At 39.2% G+C, this 19183-nt stretch overlaps 1 protein-coding gene across 1 annotated transcript in view; it reads left to right on the forward strand.

Annotated features, from left to right (window-relative positions):
- LOC140245537 (triple functional domain protein-like) overlaps positions 1 to 19183 on the forward strand; it is a 59331-nt gene that overhangs the window by 13891 nt on the left and 26257 nt on the right. The window contains exons 6-14 of the mRNA XM_072325102.1: positions 507 to 619; positions 1136 to 1205; positions 1529 to 1615; positions 2276 to 2368; positions 5169 to 5297; positions 6021 to 6209; positions 9073 to 9241; positions 9825 to 10894; positions 12508 to 12779. Of these exons, the coding sequence (XP_072181203.1) occupies positions 507 to 619; positions 1136 to 1205; positions 1529 to 1615; positions 2276 to 2368; positions 5169 to 5297; positions 6021 to 6209; positions 9073 to 9241; positions 9825 to 10894; positions 12508 to 12779 (2192 nt within the window). The remainder of the gene's footprint in view (positions 1 to 506; positions 620 to 1135; positions 1206 to 1528; positions 1616 to 2275; positions 2369 to 5168; positions 5298 to 6020; positions 6210 to 9072; positions 9242 to 9824; positions 10895 to 12507; positions 12780 to 19183) is intronic.

Consider the following 19183-nt stretch of genomic DNA (forward strand, 5'->3'; position numbering starts at 1 on the left):
CAGTTTAACATGTTTTGCTAGGATCCCAACATTTTCAAAGTGTATTAATTGCAGTACCAAAAAAAAAAAAAAAAAAAAAAAACTTTTACAAAACGTATAGATACATGTACCGCAAAAGCATAAACAGTTGCAGGTGTATGTGTACCAATGGTTTTTAAACTTGAAGCAGAGAGTTTAATGGATATTTAAGAAGTCAATTTTGAGTTTTATTTTTTGTCTTTTGCTTTTTTTATTCTTCAATAACCATAGTTGAATATATATATATATATATATTTTTTATTTTATTTCTGTGTATCTCTTGTACACAACTCTAGTGGAAGTCACATTTCCACATTTGTATTTGTGGACAATAAAACATGCAATTCAGTTCAATTCAATCCACATTTAGTTTTGAGCTGCTAAGCACAAAAATCTAATCACGCAAAAATGAAGACGTTTACAATATACATGTATGTCCATTCCTTGAGTGCTTTCATGACCCCTTACCCTTTCGCATCGTTCCCCAGGGTTACATCAAAACGATGAAAGAGGATACCGAGATTCTGCCACCAGAGATGGAGGAAGGGAAGGTCAAGATCGTTTTCGGCAACATTTCTCAGATCTACGAGTGGCACCGGGAGTGAGTATGGACGGTCAGCGAGAACTGACCGGCCAGGGTGACGCCCTGTCCATTTGCAAATTACACATAGAATGTTCACATTGATTCTACAAAGGTTTTGTTTTCCATGTGTTATTTGTGAAACACTCATACACTAAATACTTTGTCTAGACTTACAATGTACTCAATTCTACAACATGTACACGTGTACAATGTATTACATTTAGATCATGTCTTGTAGATCAGATTTTTATAGTGACAAAGTTTCCTTTTGATGATAATATGGTATGAAGAAATCATATCATCTGTGAAGTTAGTAGTCCACATGAGACCAACAGTTTTTTTCTTCTGTCTTAAGGTTACATGTATGTGTACTTTACTCAAGCTCGTTGATATGAAAGTGTTACTTCCTGCAAGCAATAAAGATGATAAACACATGTTTTTTGTAAACCACTTCTTGGTTTATTTATGTGCTAATTTCTTTGTTTGTGTTTTTGTTTCTCTTCTGTTTTACTCTGTTTGATTTTGCTGACACAGCACATTTTCACAAGAAATTGCCAAAGTCCTAGAAGAGCCGGAGAAATTGGGACCACTTTTCAAGCGCTATGTGAGTGTCCATGCAACGTTTATCTTTATATGCTTTTTTATTTTCTTTTTACGAAGATCTGTGAAGAGAAGATGCCTATGTGCACACCAATGCATATACTCCAATTCTGACATCAGTGACCATGTTATCGTTTTGAGATGCGCACATTCAAATATGTGTTGTTTATTCTTTCTTCTACCAGAAAATTTACAATATATGCTGTCACTGATATGTTTATGATAACAATTGATTAAAGTTATGTGGTGAGATGTACAAATATATCATTCTGTATATTGTATATTTTTACTTTAATACTGTATATATTTGTTCCTTGCCCAAAACAGGAGAGAAGATTACGTATGTATGTGGTGTACTGCCAGAACAAACCCAAGTCGGAATACCTGGTCAACGAATTTGAGTCCTTTTTCGAGGTAAGAAAAGCAAAACAAATCACTCTTCCTCTATCACCATAACAGAATGTAGGGAATTTATGTCAATGTTACAAACTCATTAAGTATGCATGATTCCTCTTTTCACAGACCAGCAATAAAATGGAATGTCATGTGGTCTGACTTGAAACAAGACTAAGTTGTAGAGCTCCCAAACAGTGATGTTATTTTGTAAGTTCAAAACATGGAGAGAGAATATTCTTCTTTTTTTTTTTTTTGAGGATACTGTCTACGAAACGAGACACTAATTCTCCCTGTCCGCGTTGGATTTAATGGTAAATCATATTCTTGTTACGACTGTTGCTTGTTCTATTTACTAGCCACATAATTTGAACATGTAATGCCAGGGTGATTGTGGCACTGTAGTGTGTATTTCTACACTAAACATGCATTGTGATCATGAATTATTGTTAATAACAATGATAATGATGATGGTGATGATGATTATGATATTGATAATGATGATGCTGCTGCTGCTGTTGATGATGATGATGATGATATTGAATTGCATTAGTTGAAGAGACAATAAGAGACAAAGGCATCCAGAACCACATGGTATTGAGAAATTTGTAATGTTGCAGTATGTCGATGATGTTATGTCATTTCTCCACTCTGATTGGCTGGCCCTTTCTCTTTCTCCAGGAAATGCGAGTCAAGCTGGGCCACAAGCTAGCGCTGCCCGACCTCCTCATCAAACCAGTCCAGAGGATCATGAAGTACCAGCTCTTGTTGAAGGTAAGCAGCCAGACATGTCCCGCCCATGCCCTCCAACCTCCTCTAGGTCCGTAGATTAACCCTTTCTTCATGTGCTCAGACACTTTGCTCAGTTTGCCAAGCTTTTTCATCTGCATCCTGTGACCCTGCATCACAAAATCAACAAAAAACTGTAAGACATGGATTTTTCAGTTAAGGGCAGATTCTGAGAGAGCAGACTCAAAGCTTTAAAATGATGTATAACTCAATACAACTGGATCTTTCTAACCTGTCTAAATAATGGAAAGAAAGTACACGCTCTGGAAAAGTTTTTTACTGAGAGAAGAGGCTTGGAAGTTTAGGGTCTATTCAAATGCTTAATATCACCAAGTTTCACGCTGTACAATGAATGGGGGAAAAAATGTAAAACTCTGTAATAACCACAGTGAAGATTATCCTAGTAAGGAATTGTCCATACTTTTTAAACAGATTTTATCAGGACTGATGGTAATGGTGATGGTGCAGCAAGAATTTCTTATCTGCACATCCTAGGCACTCTCACATCACACTCATGTCTACTTGACTCGTGGTGATTAAGTGTTGATCGTATTATTGTCTGTGTTTATGTCTGTCTGTGTTTACATGATTGTATGTTTGGTTTGGATTTGATAAGAGGGACTGGAAATAGAAATGGCTCAAAGGACAGTATCTGCATATTCAATTCACTCACCAATTATTACACTGTATATACACATAATCCCTATTGAATATACAAGAGAGAGAGAGAGAGAGAGACACGCACAGAGAAGTGAGTAACTCAGTGTATGTTTGTATACACATGTGTGTTTGGGTTAAAGGACAAGTTCACCTTCATAAACATAAGGATTAAGAGAATGCAGCAATATTAGTAGAACACATCACTGAAAGTTTGAGGAAAATTGGACAATCGATGCAAAAGTTATGAATTTTTAAAATTTTTGTGTTGGAATCGCTTGATGAGGAGATTACTACAGCTTGTGATGTCATATGCGTACAACAGTATAAAGAAAATGTAGAGAAAATTCAACATATTTTCACTTTTTTCACATAATAAAAGAGCACTTGACTTGCCTCTTTCTAAAGGCAGGGGGAATGATATTACCCATAACATATATCGGTAACGAGTCAAGGGAATGTGTACTTTTTTCAAAAGATGAAATTTTGTAAAATGCTCTTTATATTTGCCTTATATTGTTGTACGCATGTGACATCTAAGTTTGCACTAGTCTTCTCATCCAGCGGTTACGGCACAAAAACTTCAAAAATTCATAACTTTTGAACAGATTGTCCAATTTTCCTCAAACTTTCAATGATGTGTTCTACTAATTTTGCTACATTCTGTCAATCCGTGTGTTTATGAAGGTGAACTTGTCCTTTAAAGACAAAGTACAGGAGGTTGAATCATATATTTTGTGGTGTGTAGCTTCCTGAAGAGAAGTTGATATGCCACAGAAAGGGAAGAAAAACAGGAATATAATCACATGATGTAAACAAACATGTGAAAACAGGAAATGCCCAGCCCATTCATCTGAAGTAGAGTGTATTACCAGGAAGTCTGGGATTAGCATCAGTTGAACAAGGAATACATATTTTATACTTAAGGAGTGAAATAACGTGAAAAGGAGGTCATGGGACTAAGGGCCCGCCGGCTCTATTTTCAGTTACCGGAAAGCCAGTCTCGGAGGAGGATGTTGTTGTTATTGTTGATATGGCTGAGTAGAGAGTGTGGCTTTAACTGTCTCATACAGACATTGCTTCTCTCATTGCAGTAGTGATGATGATAGCGTGTGTGTGGCACTCTAACATGTGTATGATGTACTTTGTTTGTTTGTTCATTTCCATCCGAGAAGATGGCTGGATAGCCCATATTCAGCTATGCTAAGCTGGTCTTCCATGGGGTCCAGTTGGGGTCCTGTACAATTAACTGCTGCTGTATGTATACATGTATATCACAGAAGGCAATATTATGGGGGAATATTAGTGATAGATTTGTGTCATTATGTGGACATTGTTTGAGCATAAAATTTTATGCCCGCACAAAATCTGTCAGAGCATCAATCAATTGACCTTTTTTTTTTTATACATGTATGTATACATGTATACACTAGTATTGCTTCTTTCTATTCTTTATAAAGAGAGGTACAATGTGCAAGTATATTTAGTCTTGTATACATTTTTGTATACACACTCTTATGTTATGCAAGTGATGAAATAGAGGGGACATACACATTGTACATGGTTTATCTTCACTTAGCATTCATATTTGTTTGTATAAATTTTGGAGAGCCTTCTGCAGTATTCTTTCCTCTAAATATGAATATTTGTTGTTCAGAAAGCTGACATTATTTACAGAAATTAGGTACCACATGTGCTGTCTAAGAAAATAAACACAAACATAACTAAGTGTTCCATGGTGCCAATGTGTGTACTGACAATTTAACTGCTCTAAACTTTTCATTTCTTTCTTCCCGAATGCTTTTTTCCCCTTGCTCTGTCTTCTACTCCCCCTGTTCCACCCATCCCCCCCCCTTTGCCACACCCTACCCGCCCCCTTCTCTCATATCCTTCTCCCCACCCTGTACCCCAAACCTCTTCCCCAACACCCCATCCCCACACCCCTTTCCCCACACTCCTTCACCCACACCCCTTCCCCCACACTCCTTCCCCCGCACTCCTTACCTCTTACCCTAACCCCTTATCACACACCCCTCTCCCCCATACCCTTTCCCCACCCCTTTCTTCCACCCCTAACCCCCCCCCCCCCCCCCCATTCCCCCCTCTGCCCACCGCTTCTGTACCCCAGGACATCCTGAAGCAGTCCCAGAGAGCAGGGATGGATACGGCGGAGCTTGAGAAAGCTGTGGAGATCATGAAGGTGGTGCCAAAGAAGGCTAATGACATGATGGCTATCAGCAGACTCCAAGGATGGGATGTAAGAGAATACAGGAGGCAGTAGTAGCGGATGTAATGATAGTAGTTGTGATGGGTGCAGTAGTTGGTAGTGGAGGTAGTAATAGCAGTGGTAAAAGTAGAAGTAGTAATTTGAGGCTGGTAAAAATAGTAGTACACTTTTGATAATAAGAACAGTAATAGTAGTATCAATATAGATGTAGTAGTAGTCTTAGTGGTAGTGTAGTAGTAGTAGCTGTAGCTTTAGTAGCAGTAGTAGAAATAGTAGTCGGTATTAATAGTAGTATTAGTAGTAGTGTTAATAGTAGTAGTAGTAGTAGTAAAAGAAGTACTAGAAGTACAGTGTAGTAGTAGTAGTAGTAGTAGCTTTAGTAACAGTAATTATAGTTGCATTAGTAGTTGTAGCAGCAGTAGCAGAAGTAGCAGCAGTAGTAGTAGTATGAATTGATATTATTGCTGGCAGAAGTGTTAGGAGTTATAGAAGGTACTACTGGTAAGTAGAAGTAAGGGTAGTAACAAAAGTAATGCTATTAGTGTGCCCAGTACACAGCAGTAAGGGTAATTCAAAGTAATGCATCAGTAGAAGTAGTGATGCTATTATTGTAAGTAGCAGAAATATGAATGTTACGTAATAGTAATAGCACTACAGCAGTTTAACTGGATAACTTTTAAAGCATGCTTTTCAAAGTTTACGACAACATCCACACTTAAAATAAAAAAAATGTTTGCATTGCTCCAATGACAGGGAAAGATCAATGCGCAGGGTGAGTTGCTATGTCAGGACACCCTGAATGTGGCAGTGGCGGATGAGGGGGCCCAGAAGTACAAGGAGCGGCGCGTCTTCATGTTTGAGCAGATCATCATCTTCGCCGATCCCCTCGAGAAGAAGAAAGGGTTCAGCAATCCGGGCTACATCTTCAAGCACAGCGTGAAGGTACGGAGCGCCCTCTCATATCCACATGAAAGACGACCTGACATTGTTTTACTTCTAACGCTCACATTCTCAGCTGTCACTTCCCTTGTGTGAATGAATTTTGATCTGCATCATCCTTAAATCTCCACATCTTCAAGTCAAATATTTATATTTTATTCTTATATATTTAACCACATCTCTTCTTTTCAAGCAAAAGAAAAATATTCTTTTCTTGAACTCTGTCTTATCTACACATACCTCTTTAAATGCTGTGGTGGGATTATATAGTAGTCATCATTCCATAGTCTGTTATTCAGTACGAAGAGAAAAGAATTGCGTTTTGCACAGTTTGCTTTAACCCATTGAGGGTGAGTCCCGAGTATACTTATGCAGGTGTCGATGGGAAATGCGTGTTGTTAGCAAAATCAAACCATCCTCAATGGGTTAAGTGCCACAGTGTCGCTCTACTCCTGAACCGTGTCACTGTTGTGACTGTGTTCGTAGACATCAAACCAGTGTGTGGCTCATGTAGGTAGTCTCATGACCTCCAAGGGTCATTGATGGGCCTTCCATAAATGGCTGTGTTTTGGACAACAGATATGTGGGCAGTTCATCAGTGTTTTTTCAACAAGCAATTAATGCAAAACTTGCTGCCTGTGTGTGCATAATGACACAGGCACTGAAATGATAGAGGTGTCCTTGTTGCGATTGTGCAGTCTTTATAGACCAAGCTGAGACATGCTCTAGTTCATTGGAAAAATTTCTTGCTATTCCAACTACTGTTATTACTCAACGCGTGAAAGGATACTAGCTGTCTGATTGGTGGACTGCTCATCATGTGACATGTGTTTAATCATGCCAGTGCACGCTGGAGCTGTTGAGCGTGAAATTGTTGATAACCAATATTGGATATTGCAGTCTGATGTCACCCATATAGATTAACTCGTATGATTGGCTCATAATCAACTCCTACATCGTATTTTTGCATCATTGAACTCCTCTGATGGAATAGAATAAACATACTCCTGCTGCACACATCCAACCAGTTATGTACAATATGTACGTGCACTCAATAACATGTTTACTGTAAAAAATATCCAATGCTTGCCTTCATGTATGACTGTGCCACGATATGTTACCCTGCATCATAAAACCAACAAAAAAGTCGCTAGATATGGATTTTTAGTTAAGGGCAGATTCTAAAAGAGCAGACTCTAACCTTGAAAATGATGTATAACTCAATTCAAATGGACTGTTCTAACCTATCTAAATATAAGAAAGAAAGCTCACACTCTGGAAAAGTGTGAACTCAGAAAAGAGGCTCTGAAGTACAGGGTCTATTCAAGTGCCATAATCTTTACCAAGCTGTGCAAGCTGTGCGATAAATTGGACAAAAAAAAACAGGGTGTAAACCACTGGAGCAACAACAATAAAAGGATTATCAGATTAAGCTGAAATTGGGCATGCTCTGTTAACATATTCTGTCCATGATTAATGTCAACTTTCAAAGCAGTAGCATTTTGCTTTCAAAAGTTATTAGAGTAGAAAGTGAAGAGTGTGCAAAGGATATGAAATGGGCCTCCAAGACATACCTGATCACACTACTCTAAAAAAAAAAAAAAAAAAAAAAAGTGGTAGTAGAAAAACTGCTGAAAACACTTTTTGATTCATTTTATGATCTTAAACTTAGGAATAATGTAGAAGAATAAATTAAAGCTCTTTCAGAAGGTGTGAAAAACTTCAGATTGACTTGGTTGACCCATTTCACAGTTTTTGAGTCCTCGCGTAAAATCAAGGGTTACGACTTTTTGTTGGTTTTGTGATGCACAGTCACATTAAGTCATAGAACATTTGTGACCCGCTACAACAAAAAGGTCCTAAAGTCGCGCATGGTCGAAGCCGTGAAAATCGAGTTTGAAGTCAGAGCATTAAAATTGGTCAAAACTTACGATTTTCTGATTTTGATATATTACTGGAGTCTAACATGTCTTCTATCATCTGTTGAAATTTTGAAGCAAAATGAGCAAAGGAAAGACCAAAAAATAGCGTTTTTCTGAGAGATGTTTTTTGGCGTTTCAACGAAGCAGATCTGGTTCGAAAATTTGGATTGAGCGCCACAGATAGGTTCCGCCCCTAACAACGACCAGAGTGATCTCATTGGTCAGTTTGCTGCTTGCTGCTAACCGAAGCGTGAAGCTCGCACACTGCCCAGTCGACTGGTGCGTGCGGGCGGGGTGCGCTATGCTCAGCCGCAGCTTCTCACATCCTGGTCACTGATTGGTTGGTGAGGAGACCGCCGACGCTGATGTGCTTGCATGAACTCTTCGGGGGTTGCTACGGCTTACCTTCTATTGTCTGACTTGCGTGTCCCTTGATCGCGATTGCGTCGATAGGAAGACTTATAGGGCGCTTTTCTCGAAACAGTGATTTTCCAGACGTCTCGACATGCTCTCTTTTAAACATCGATATCTCCGCAGTCGATTATCTTTATAAAATGTGTTATATATCAATTTAAAGCAGAAAGATTAGGGGATTATATCATGCAATTTTCAAATAATCGACCTCGCCCGACTTTAGGATCATTTTGTTGTAGCGGGTCACATTTTGCCTTTCATGAAAAAATGTCTGCCAATCCTGTATTGTATTTAAGAATCAGATTGACCACATTCGTTGACGTCCGAGATGTTGTATAAAACAAATAACGCATGGTCTCTACTCTCGCAATGAAACAAAATTTCCTACTCATTTGAAATGTAAGGCACACTATTCAACGTGGCTTTGCTGTGTCGAAAAGAGTGCCTTATTTGCCACCTCCTGCAAAATCTTGTACCATTGCACTTGTGATCATACGCTGTTTGTATACTGCCCTCAACTCTCCCTGCAGGTAAATCAACTTGTGTTGGACGATGAGCCGGATCCTCTGAAATTCACCCTGCGGGCCAAGGCCAAGGATGGGCTGGTGCTGCTATGTCAGGCAACGACGCCAGAGAGCAAGCAGAACTGGCTACAGGAGATCAGCAAGGTCGTCAACCAACAGCAAAATTTGCTCAAAGGTTTGTGTCTGGCAGTCTGATAAAAAATCTTAGTCTTCTTTAACTCCAACAAGGGCCTGGAGTGGAAAAGCATTTTCATTGTTTGACCCTTTTTTTTTTATTATAGCTACATGTAGTTCAGCCTTTTTTCTTCTTCTTTGTTACCCTGTATTCTCGCACTGTCATGTAGTAGAAACACAGTTTATGAGGTATGAGTACAATGGTACATAATGTATATACCCAGATGTGTAGATCAGAGAGTAGACAACATGTTTTGTTTTTGAAGAGTGATTATGAATTTATTGCAATATAAATCATAACATTATAACTGCTTTCTAGTAAGAAAACTTTATTAGGAAAAAGAAGTACATGTGAAGGAGCTAACACCACAGTAATGAAGATGCTGTATAGGACAGTGTGATGAGATGTTTGATGATTTTCTGATTTAGTACTTAACCCGTTGAGGATGGACTGATTTTGCTACAACATGCATATCCCATAGAAACTTCCTGAGTATACTTGTGACTCGTCCTCAACGGGTTAATGAACCTCAGTGATTGATCATGAGCTAACATTTTGGATTGATTTTGTTGTATGTTTCTAGCTCTGCAATCACCAATCGCATACCAGAAGGGCCTGGAGGGAGCGAGTTTGGGACTGGATCCATTCGGTTGTCCCGAGGGCAAGTCGCCGGGCCCATCACCGGCCCCGTCTCCAACGTCTCCGGGCGGAAACCAGTCCACGAAATTACGCAAGGCAGTCTCGCAGAGCAGCGAGCCACAGACGCAGCTCCAGAAGCAGCACACGATCTTCAACAGCCTGAAGATGCACCGGAAGAACCAGACCGCCCCCGCTGCCATCTCGCTGAACGAACTCAAGGAGAACAAAGGAAATGCCAAGAAGAAAGGGGCGGTGGACGAAGCCAAGTCGGGCACGCCCACCCACGATGAGAAAGCTGAGAAAGGAAAGGACGATAAGAAAGATAACCAGGCGGGGTCGCCATCAATCCGCCGAAAATTCTTCGATGGACTGTTTCACTCATTTCGTCCAAGCAAGTCGCGAGATACCAGCCCGATGGGGAGCAAGGAGAGCCTGCAAAAAGGCAGAGAGCAGAAGGAACAGTCGGCAGTCGCCGGCAAAGAGACATTGGAGAAGGCCAACAACAAGTCGGCACCGCTCTCGAGCCATTTAGACTTAGTGACTGGGAACAATGCGACCGCAGAGAGCACCGCGGAGAGCCCAAAGAGCAATGCAGCGAATCGGAGCCCGCTCATGCGGACGCAAAGTGCGAAACTAGGGACAGTCGTAACGGCCAGCGAGAAAGCGTCTCCCGGATCCGCGTCGACGGGGAACAGTGGTGCAATTACGGTCGATGGCAAAACCAAGGGGAGTCCACTGCACGTGACGATGGGATCGTCGAGCCCATCGAAGGACAGCGGGGTGTCGGTGCGCTCAAAGCGCGCCTCCACCGGCTCACTGCAGAAGGAGGCCGAGTTGAATGGCAAGGATTGTGCAGATTCACCGTCCAGTAAGAAAGGGGGCGAGGGATCCCTGTCATCCCCCGCCCGATCACAACTTCCCCAAGGGGTGGGCAACCGGGATCAGGCGGGGTCACCGTTCAATAGATCAAGCTATGCATCGGTGTCAAGTTCAGAGCCAGATGATGGTGCTTTTGTAAGTCTGATCTTTCATCCTTTTATCCATTATTGAAGGTTGTTAAATTGACGGTCATTTTATATTGATTTTATCTAATGTCACAAGATTCTACAGTATTCATCTGATATCATATATTTTAGGATTTCAGGTGTTCAATATCTTTATTGCATTATCAATTACTTTTCCCAGTTGATGGTTTGCCCCTACCCCCCCCCCCTAAAAAAAAAAAATAAAAATCCTTGAATAAAGTTTGCAGTGGATCTACTTCACAGCAATCAGTTATACACTTGTGGTGTCATTAATAATCACAATTTCAGTGGGATTATTGTAAACTGTGGAAATAGTAAGTCACATCTGGAGCATTTTCAGTTGTTTCCGTGATAAGGATGATTTTGACAAGCTTGCTACGTTGCAGTCAACTGTTATAAGAAGTAAAGCCAAGAGTAGCATAAGAATATGCAGGATCCAATGAGCAAAACATGTGCACAAAATCTATCAAGTATCATGGGACTCGACTTGAATAGGCTACATGTATATGAGGTAAAGTTGTGTGGTAAATCAGAAACAGGGTTGACACCAATGCAAATATACTGTTCAATCATGCAGAACTTTCCCCAGGCCTTTCTTTAAGGGATAAAGCTAAATGACTTTGATTGCCATTAAGCTACGTATTGTTGTCTGGACTTTTTTGTACTGTAATCACTTCCCAAAGTGACCTGCAGTTGTAATTAGTTTGATATTGGTAAACACTTCACATTAAATAGGGATCAGAGATCAACTTAACAGCATGGGCCAGGGGAAGTATCAATTGTGAAGAGCAGCTATTGTGCACAGTGCAGTAGGGCTATTTGAAACATTTGTTTGAAATAAAGCTAATGAAAACAGCCCCAAAACTGAGCCATTGACAATCTGATCCATTTCAAACTTTGACTGGCCTGACAGTCAGAGATTATCTTCAGAATGAAGATAGTAGAATCTGTCTTATGCCTCGAGCCATCTGAAGAAAAACAAAGTCAAGAAGAAGAGATGTCAGTTTGGTTAACAAAAAAACACTCTTTTCATTTCTAATATGGAAGACTAGTTCTCTTTCATCTCTGAGATTCTCCGAATCTCCGCCACAAAGATAATCTAAAGATCAGCTTTGTGGTGAAGGCTCTGGAAATCAGTCGCATGGGGGGTTCTATTGTTAACAGTTTCAATGGAATTGATGAAAGTAAAACACTTTTTGTCCAAACCTTGCACTTAATCCATCTAAGGGGATTAACTTTAGGTCTGGGTCCTTTGAAATCAGCCTCCTTTATGAGACCTATTTATGGGGAAAAAGAAAATGAAAGTGGCAGGCTTCAGTCAACCCTACTAATCATTCCAAACTTATTCTTTTTTATTCTTAATATTAGTCACTTCCTTTCAAATATACTTCCTTTCCGTGATGCCTCCTGTCATGTAGTGCAGCAACGAAGGCATTCCACTTAGATCTGTTCTGAGCTAGCAGCTTAATGGTCACCAATGTGTGCTCCGGACTCTTTAATTCTGTTTCATTCTCTTACTTTCTCTATGGGAGAATAGTTTCTGAGTGTAGAATGCTGAAGCCAGCTCACACACTTCTATTTCCTGCTGTTCTGACACCACAGACAGACCACTGTATGGCGCCGATCGTTGAGGATTACACCGCTGTGAAGGAGGACGAAATATCCGTGTCCAAGGGGGAAGTGGTGCAGATCCTGGCGGCCAATCAGCACAACATGTTCCTGGTCTACCGGGCGGCGGACAAGCAGTCGCCGGCGATGGAGGGCTGGATCCCCGGCCAAGTCATGAACTTCACGGGACCGAGCCCGCCCACCCAGCAGCAGCGAGAACCGGCGACGCCCGTGGCCGCGCCCAGCTCCACGGAGAGCCCGAGCAAGTAAGCTCCTCCATCCTACACTACTGCTACTACCACCACCACCACTTCTACTACCATACTACTATACATACTTACTACTACCAAGCACCGTCATCAATACTTACCACACTGATTGTTATACTCTACTTTTACTGCCACTGCTACCGACCAGCGTATCATCAACATAATCATTATCTTTCACTGGGGCTCCATGTTTTCCATCCTTCTTTCTTTTTATATTTGTTTTGCGCTTTTTTTTTTCCTCTGTTTGATTGTTTGTTTGATGTGGAGTTAAGGGGCATATTGACTTATCGTCTTTCTACCTGAAATGGTCATGCCAATGCGTTCTTAAATGTATATGTTGAAAGTACTGTAGAAAGAAGTATAAACAGCTGTTAATGCTATACACTTCAGTCGTGAATTGAAGAGGAGGTCATTTGTAGTTTCTGTTGCAGTTTCTATCACATTTTGATTGGTGTCATCATGGTATTCAATCTATACTGTGTGTGAGGAATACAGTCATTTTTCAGTCATGGAGAATTACACCCCATCAAGGAAATGTTCCACGTTATTATTAGCCATACATCAACCTTCATTTGGAAATGAACATTTAATCAAATGTTGCCTAGCAGACCCATCTCATGAAAACAATACATACAGCATATCATTTGTCATGCAGTAAGAACTCGCCATTCATTGCTCTGAGTGATTTTTGCATGAATTTTTTTGTTTTCTTCCCAGAATGGTATTTTTCATTACCAATGGATCTTTATCACAGTCTGAGGAAATAATTTGACTTGTTTTCAGAAATGTTGTGTTTTCCTTTTTTTCACTGCATTCACTTAGAACAATCACCACCATGCTGATATCATTAAAGTTATGTCTTAGTTCATCTATTGTACCTGAGTAGAATGTAATGAAAACATTTACCAACTATTCTATGCCCGCCATAGAGTACCACAGGCTTTTTTTTTTATGTAAAATCAAGAAATGCTTCAGAGAGGTAATTTTTTTTTTGTATCCTCAACAAGCATACAGATTTGTCTCCTTTTATGTTCTTACTTTAGTTAAATATTGTTGTCTTTCCACCCCAAAGAGAAAGAAAACTTTTTTAGAGCTTTTAGAGACTATCCAATGATACAAGTGAAGCTAAAAAGGTTGTTGAAGCCACAGACCCATTTGCAGTGTTAATACCCTTCTGCCTGGTAATTGACAGTACCATGACTGTATGCTGAGTGATAACCAGTGAATTTAGAGAGTGTTTTGTAGAATGGAGATATGTGTCTTTTCTGTCAAAGTTGCCCGTTCTGAGGAAGACTTGACCCTTGTTGTAGATGTTTTTTACCAAATATTGAGTATTTGACATATTTTTTTGGTTTCCCACCTCATGATCTTTTCCTCCACTTCTGCTCACATGGATATGTGCTTGTACATAAACGTGCGGTTTATACCATGATGTGTGAACCTACTTGCGTGAGTAGCTTATTAGCCAATGAAGACTCTGGTTGCTATGACAACAGGTTTGATTCTTGCTCTCCACCGGTTGAAAAACGCAGTCAGAGCATGAAGAGGAAGGGAAGAGCCCTTTCTCTTCTGCTGGCGACCGAAACGACCGGTCAGAATGGCATCGAACTGAGTCAAGCGTGTTTGCTCGCGGACTCGGGCTCCACCCAAAGTTTAGAGAGGCTGCAGTCGCCATTTGTGGACGATTACGTAGCGGTCAAGCCCTCTGATTTCACCTCTCAGAGTCGGTACACGTTTGTGACGGCACCGTGCGTGCCGGCAGGATCTGATTGTGAGTCTCACGCGAAGGCACTGTCAGTCAATGTGACTGAAAAAGATTTTATTGGCACAGCTGGGCAAAACATCATACAACCAGATCTTGAGCAAGAATCAATCGCTGTTGATCCATTGGTCAGGAGCTCTGAAAGATCCTGTGTCATTCAGTAAAAGGCAGATTGCTATAAATCATCCTTATCTCTGTCAACATTACTTTTATTTACTACACAATTATGTTGGTTTAGGTATGGGTTTTTTTTTTCATCTTGTTCTTATTTTGATTATTTTCCAATTCCCAAAAAGAAATATTACAACAATATGTGTACCCTACCTGGAAATTGTAGTCATGACTGATATCACTTGTATTGTAAACAAATTCCCGTTGTTATTTTTGGTGAAAAATGGGTTGTCCAAGTATATGAACATTGGGTTCTCTTTTAAGGGTATTTTTTTTTTATTTTGTTTTGAGATTTGTTTCTAATTTACTCCCCAATATACCTCTCAATTTTTAGATAACCTGGTCATGCATGTACAACACATTCCACGATCATATCTGATTTTTATTTTCCAGAACAAGATTCCTTTAAAGAAGGACTTATACTTCTAAAACATGGTTCTCATTTTCATATTTGACATTCTTACCAAGGTTCCTACTTAGGCTGTAACTTGATTTTGGGCATGCTAGGTAAGGTTGTTTGATCAAACACCATTAGCTATTATTAGCTGTATGTTTGAGTTTGTTTTTAGTTTGGGTTTTTTGTGTTTGTTTGGGGGTTTTTTTCAGGGAGGGGATGGGGGAGTTATAGACCGTAATATTACTAACATCTATTCATTCTGATTCTACAGAAAATGTAGAAAATCCTGCAGGAAGTGTGTATAAGACTAGTGCTTGGGAACGATGAGCTGATTGACTCGTATCTCAATCAGAATTCAGTCGAATCCATGATGCTCTCTTGTGTCATAAGTTCGAGGAATCTCTGCTATGTTTGTGTAAGTGTCATTCCCAGTTAGAAGGAAATCCCCAAAAAAGAAGAAAAAGAGAAGAAGTCTCATTGCAAATGAGCAGAAACAGACAACTTGATAATTGAGTATCCTGTTTGGCAAACAGACAGAGACATACAGGTTTATACACTTTATAGCAACAGCGTTTTAACCCATTCCCTGTGTGTGTCAGAAATCCAATAGACTTTGCACAAGATACACTACATTCCCTGTAGACAAAGGGTTAAGGATATTGAAGGAGTCTGTCAAACTCATATAACTCTTTGATTTCTTTGTGTGCTGATTGTTACAGAGAACCTCCATAGTTTTGTAGCATTTTACATCATGAGGAAAGTTCCTGACACAGAAAGGGTTCAAGTAGGCATATTTACATAATCGGACCATTAACCCGTTCCATACTGAAGTCTGAAATGTCCATAGACTTAGTACGCAGGCCCCCATGTTCCCATACAGAACAGGTTAAAGTAGCTGGTTTGTCTCAGTTTTAGCTAAGTTGCTGGAGTGGGAACATGCGTGAGGGAACTTGTTCTCCAAAATGATTTGTTTTGCACCAGTTGCCAATGATGATTTGATATTCACATGCTGGTATTTGTCTCCCTTTTTTATGTAGTGTCTAAAGAAAGGGGGAATAATAGCATAAACTGGAAACTCACTCATTGTAAAAAGACCAAGCGGGACTGAATCCTTTGATTTATATCCCTGCCCATGGTTATTTGCATTATTGACATACTATTCTGTTCCAATCCTTTCATTATGTTGATGCAGTTTGAAAAAAAAAATACATCTAAAAGGAAAGAAAAATAGAAACCTTCGAGAATTCAGATCATGCATAGAGTACAGAGGAGTTTGTGGATTGAAGTATTCCTCATATTTTTCTTAAGTAGGTCTTTTTCCATTTTTATGACTTCTTGGAAATTTGCCCTGGCAAATCTTCATTGTTATTTTTCCTGTTCGGCCACAGTTTTGGCTAATTCCCTAAGAGCGTAATGATGTTATGATAAGTTGTCACAAGGCAGTCAAATATACAGCAACAGCAACAATATCATAGATGAACATAGAGACTTTCATGAATACAGACACACAACAAGCACACAAACATACATCTGCTGCTGAGCAGAAAGACATAACAAATATAAGTGGCATACCCATGTCAACATATATCAAGTATATATAGTATTTGCGGTCGATGTGAGAAAGATGATTTCGATGTGTGATGTTTGACGCTACATTGTGACAAGGAACATTGCGAGCAATAGCTGCTCCAAACTGACTGTACATAATTTGATGTAACAAATTAGTCTAGACTACTGTGTATAATATGCTGTACAGCCCTCAAAATCCTGACTTTGGACTCTTACATTCGTGTGACGATGGAGCCGTGCATAGGACCGAGTTCCAGTGTTTGTGCACCTAGATTTTCTCAGACTTGTGTGAGCATTAGCGCTCGCTGAAAGTTAAAGGACAGAAGACTGCTTGTTTGACCCAACTATTTCTTTATTTCTTGTCATAAAGTCATTGTTGATGGACTTTACTCAACTATATTTGGGCATTTTTTTTCCTTTTCTGCGGCAACATGCATACAGACAAACTTAACCAGATTGACAAGTCTGTAACATGGTTTTGTATGTTGTTTTCAATTGGTTGTTGGATTTTTCATTTTGATTCCAAGTGTGATCAGAGGAAGTTTGAACAATTCCTTGTCATCAGGAAAAGTTGTCCAATACACAGTGTCTCCAGACATTGTATGACAGGGGTTGTACCAGTGGTCATAAATGTATTTTCTATTTGCTCTTAATTTCTTTTTCTCTTCATAGTTTTTTTTTTTTTTGGTACAAAAAGGGATTCGGAGTGGGATGTATTCTTCTGAGTACACTTACATTTGTACTTTCCATCATATTTTTTGTTTTGTTTCATCTTTGTGTGTGTCTGTGTGTTTGTTGTCAGTTCTGCAGGAAAATCCCTGCATTTCTGAAGTTCATGTGCCAATGACAAAAAAGAGAGTAAAATGCTCAAATTTATCAAATGGTCAAATGGTCACTAGGCGGCCACTGGCTAAAGTGTGTGGACAGAGGCAATGTGTGAGTGACCTCAGAAAGTCCTTTTGACCCCCTCCCATTTGCAATATATTTAAATTTGCATACCTATGTAGATTGTGTTGTCAAAGTGCTGAATATTCATCAAGGATCATGATTTTTTGAATACTGCTGAATATGCTCACACTATATTGATATTCATTTTGTAATCGTTCTTAAAGTGAATTAAGTACAAAAATTTGTCCAAGTTGTTCTCCTTTTGAAAATTGGGAGACAAAGAGAGTGAGAGAGAAGATATAGAAATGAAATTTTAAATGATTATTAGTAAAATGTAGTTTATAGACTACACTGATCATTGTAAGAATTCAATTCGATGTATTTTAGCACTTTTTTTTGTTTCCAAGTGATATTCAGGACATCAATCAGAAACTGTACAGTGTATTTCATCCTATAAATTGTGTATTTCCAGAGTCTTGTACAATGCAGTACACCCATAAAATACTTGTAGGTATACTAGCTCTGTATTTTATCCTTATCATATTGCAAATAAAGAGAAGAGATTGAATGGAAACAAACCGGATTTATTTTTACACTTTATTCATATCTAGCATGTGTAAGTTTTGTGCACTTCTCTAGCTTACAGTGTACTTGTCGGTAAAACATACAAGTGTACAGTGTGTGTCCAAGTGTGCATGTGTGTGTAAGGGCGCGTACGTGTGCGTGTGTGTGTGTAAGACTGCGTGCGTGTGTGTGCGTATGTGTTATCAACAGGGCAGGTATGTGTTTCGCCCACTTGACTAGTCGTATGTACAATATTGTACATTGTACATTGTAGGTTACAACTGTGGACTTTTTGACTGAATAAATTATATGTAACTCTCATTGAAATGTTGATTTAAAAATGACCAGTGGCAATGTTGTTGTTGTTTTTTTCTTATTGTTGGGAATTCAGAAAAATTGCTTCATTTCATCTCTTATCTCTATTTCTCTTTTTTGGTTTTTGTACAAATGTTAATACGGTACAAAGGTAGACTGAATAAAAACTCATGTGTTTAAGTATGTACAGTAAGATAATATGTAAAAGAATCATAAATAGAGAACACTGAAGTGGAGTTTGAATTGCTATGGATATTGATCAATTGTTATATTCAACCGACTGTAAGTTATTTCTTGTGTGTTATATTGATTCATCACCTGGAAATGACATTTATTTCGCCAACTAAAAATCAATGAATACGACAAACGACTAAGACCGAGACAGCTTGTTGTTGTTGTTTTTTTTTCTTCTTTCTTTTTTTTTTCAAAGGTACGACAAAGAGACATAACGTGTGACAGAAAGAAATTTTTGGACCAGTGTGATTTACGGTCAAAGCAATTATTTTGTGTATTATTGTTATTCATGATCTTATTTCATCAATCATTCTCATTGATATTAGTTCGACACCAATCGTAAGATTGTGTATTTAATGTCTGGATGCAAGAAAACTATACCATTACTGGAAAAATAAAGATTTCCCAAAGGGAAATGAAAGAAAAAACATACATATAGACTGTTTGTTCTTTATATCTCATTATCTTACGTAACCCATTGATGACGGACTGATTTTGCTT

Source organism: Diadema setosum, chromosome 22 (genome assembly GCF_964275005.1).
Source record: "Diadema setosum chromosome 22, eeDiaSeto1, whole genome shotgun sequence".
Classification (NCBI taxonomy): domain Eukaryota; kingdom Metazoa; phylum Echinodermata; class Echinoidea; order Diadematoida; family Diadematidae; genus Diadema; species Diadema setosum.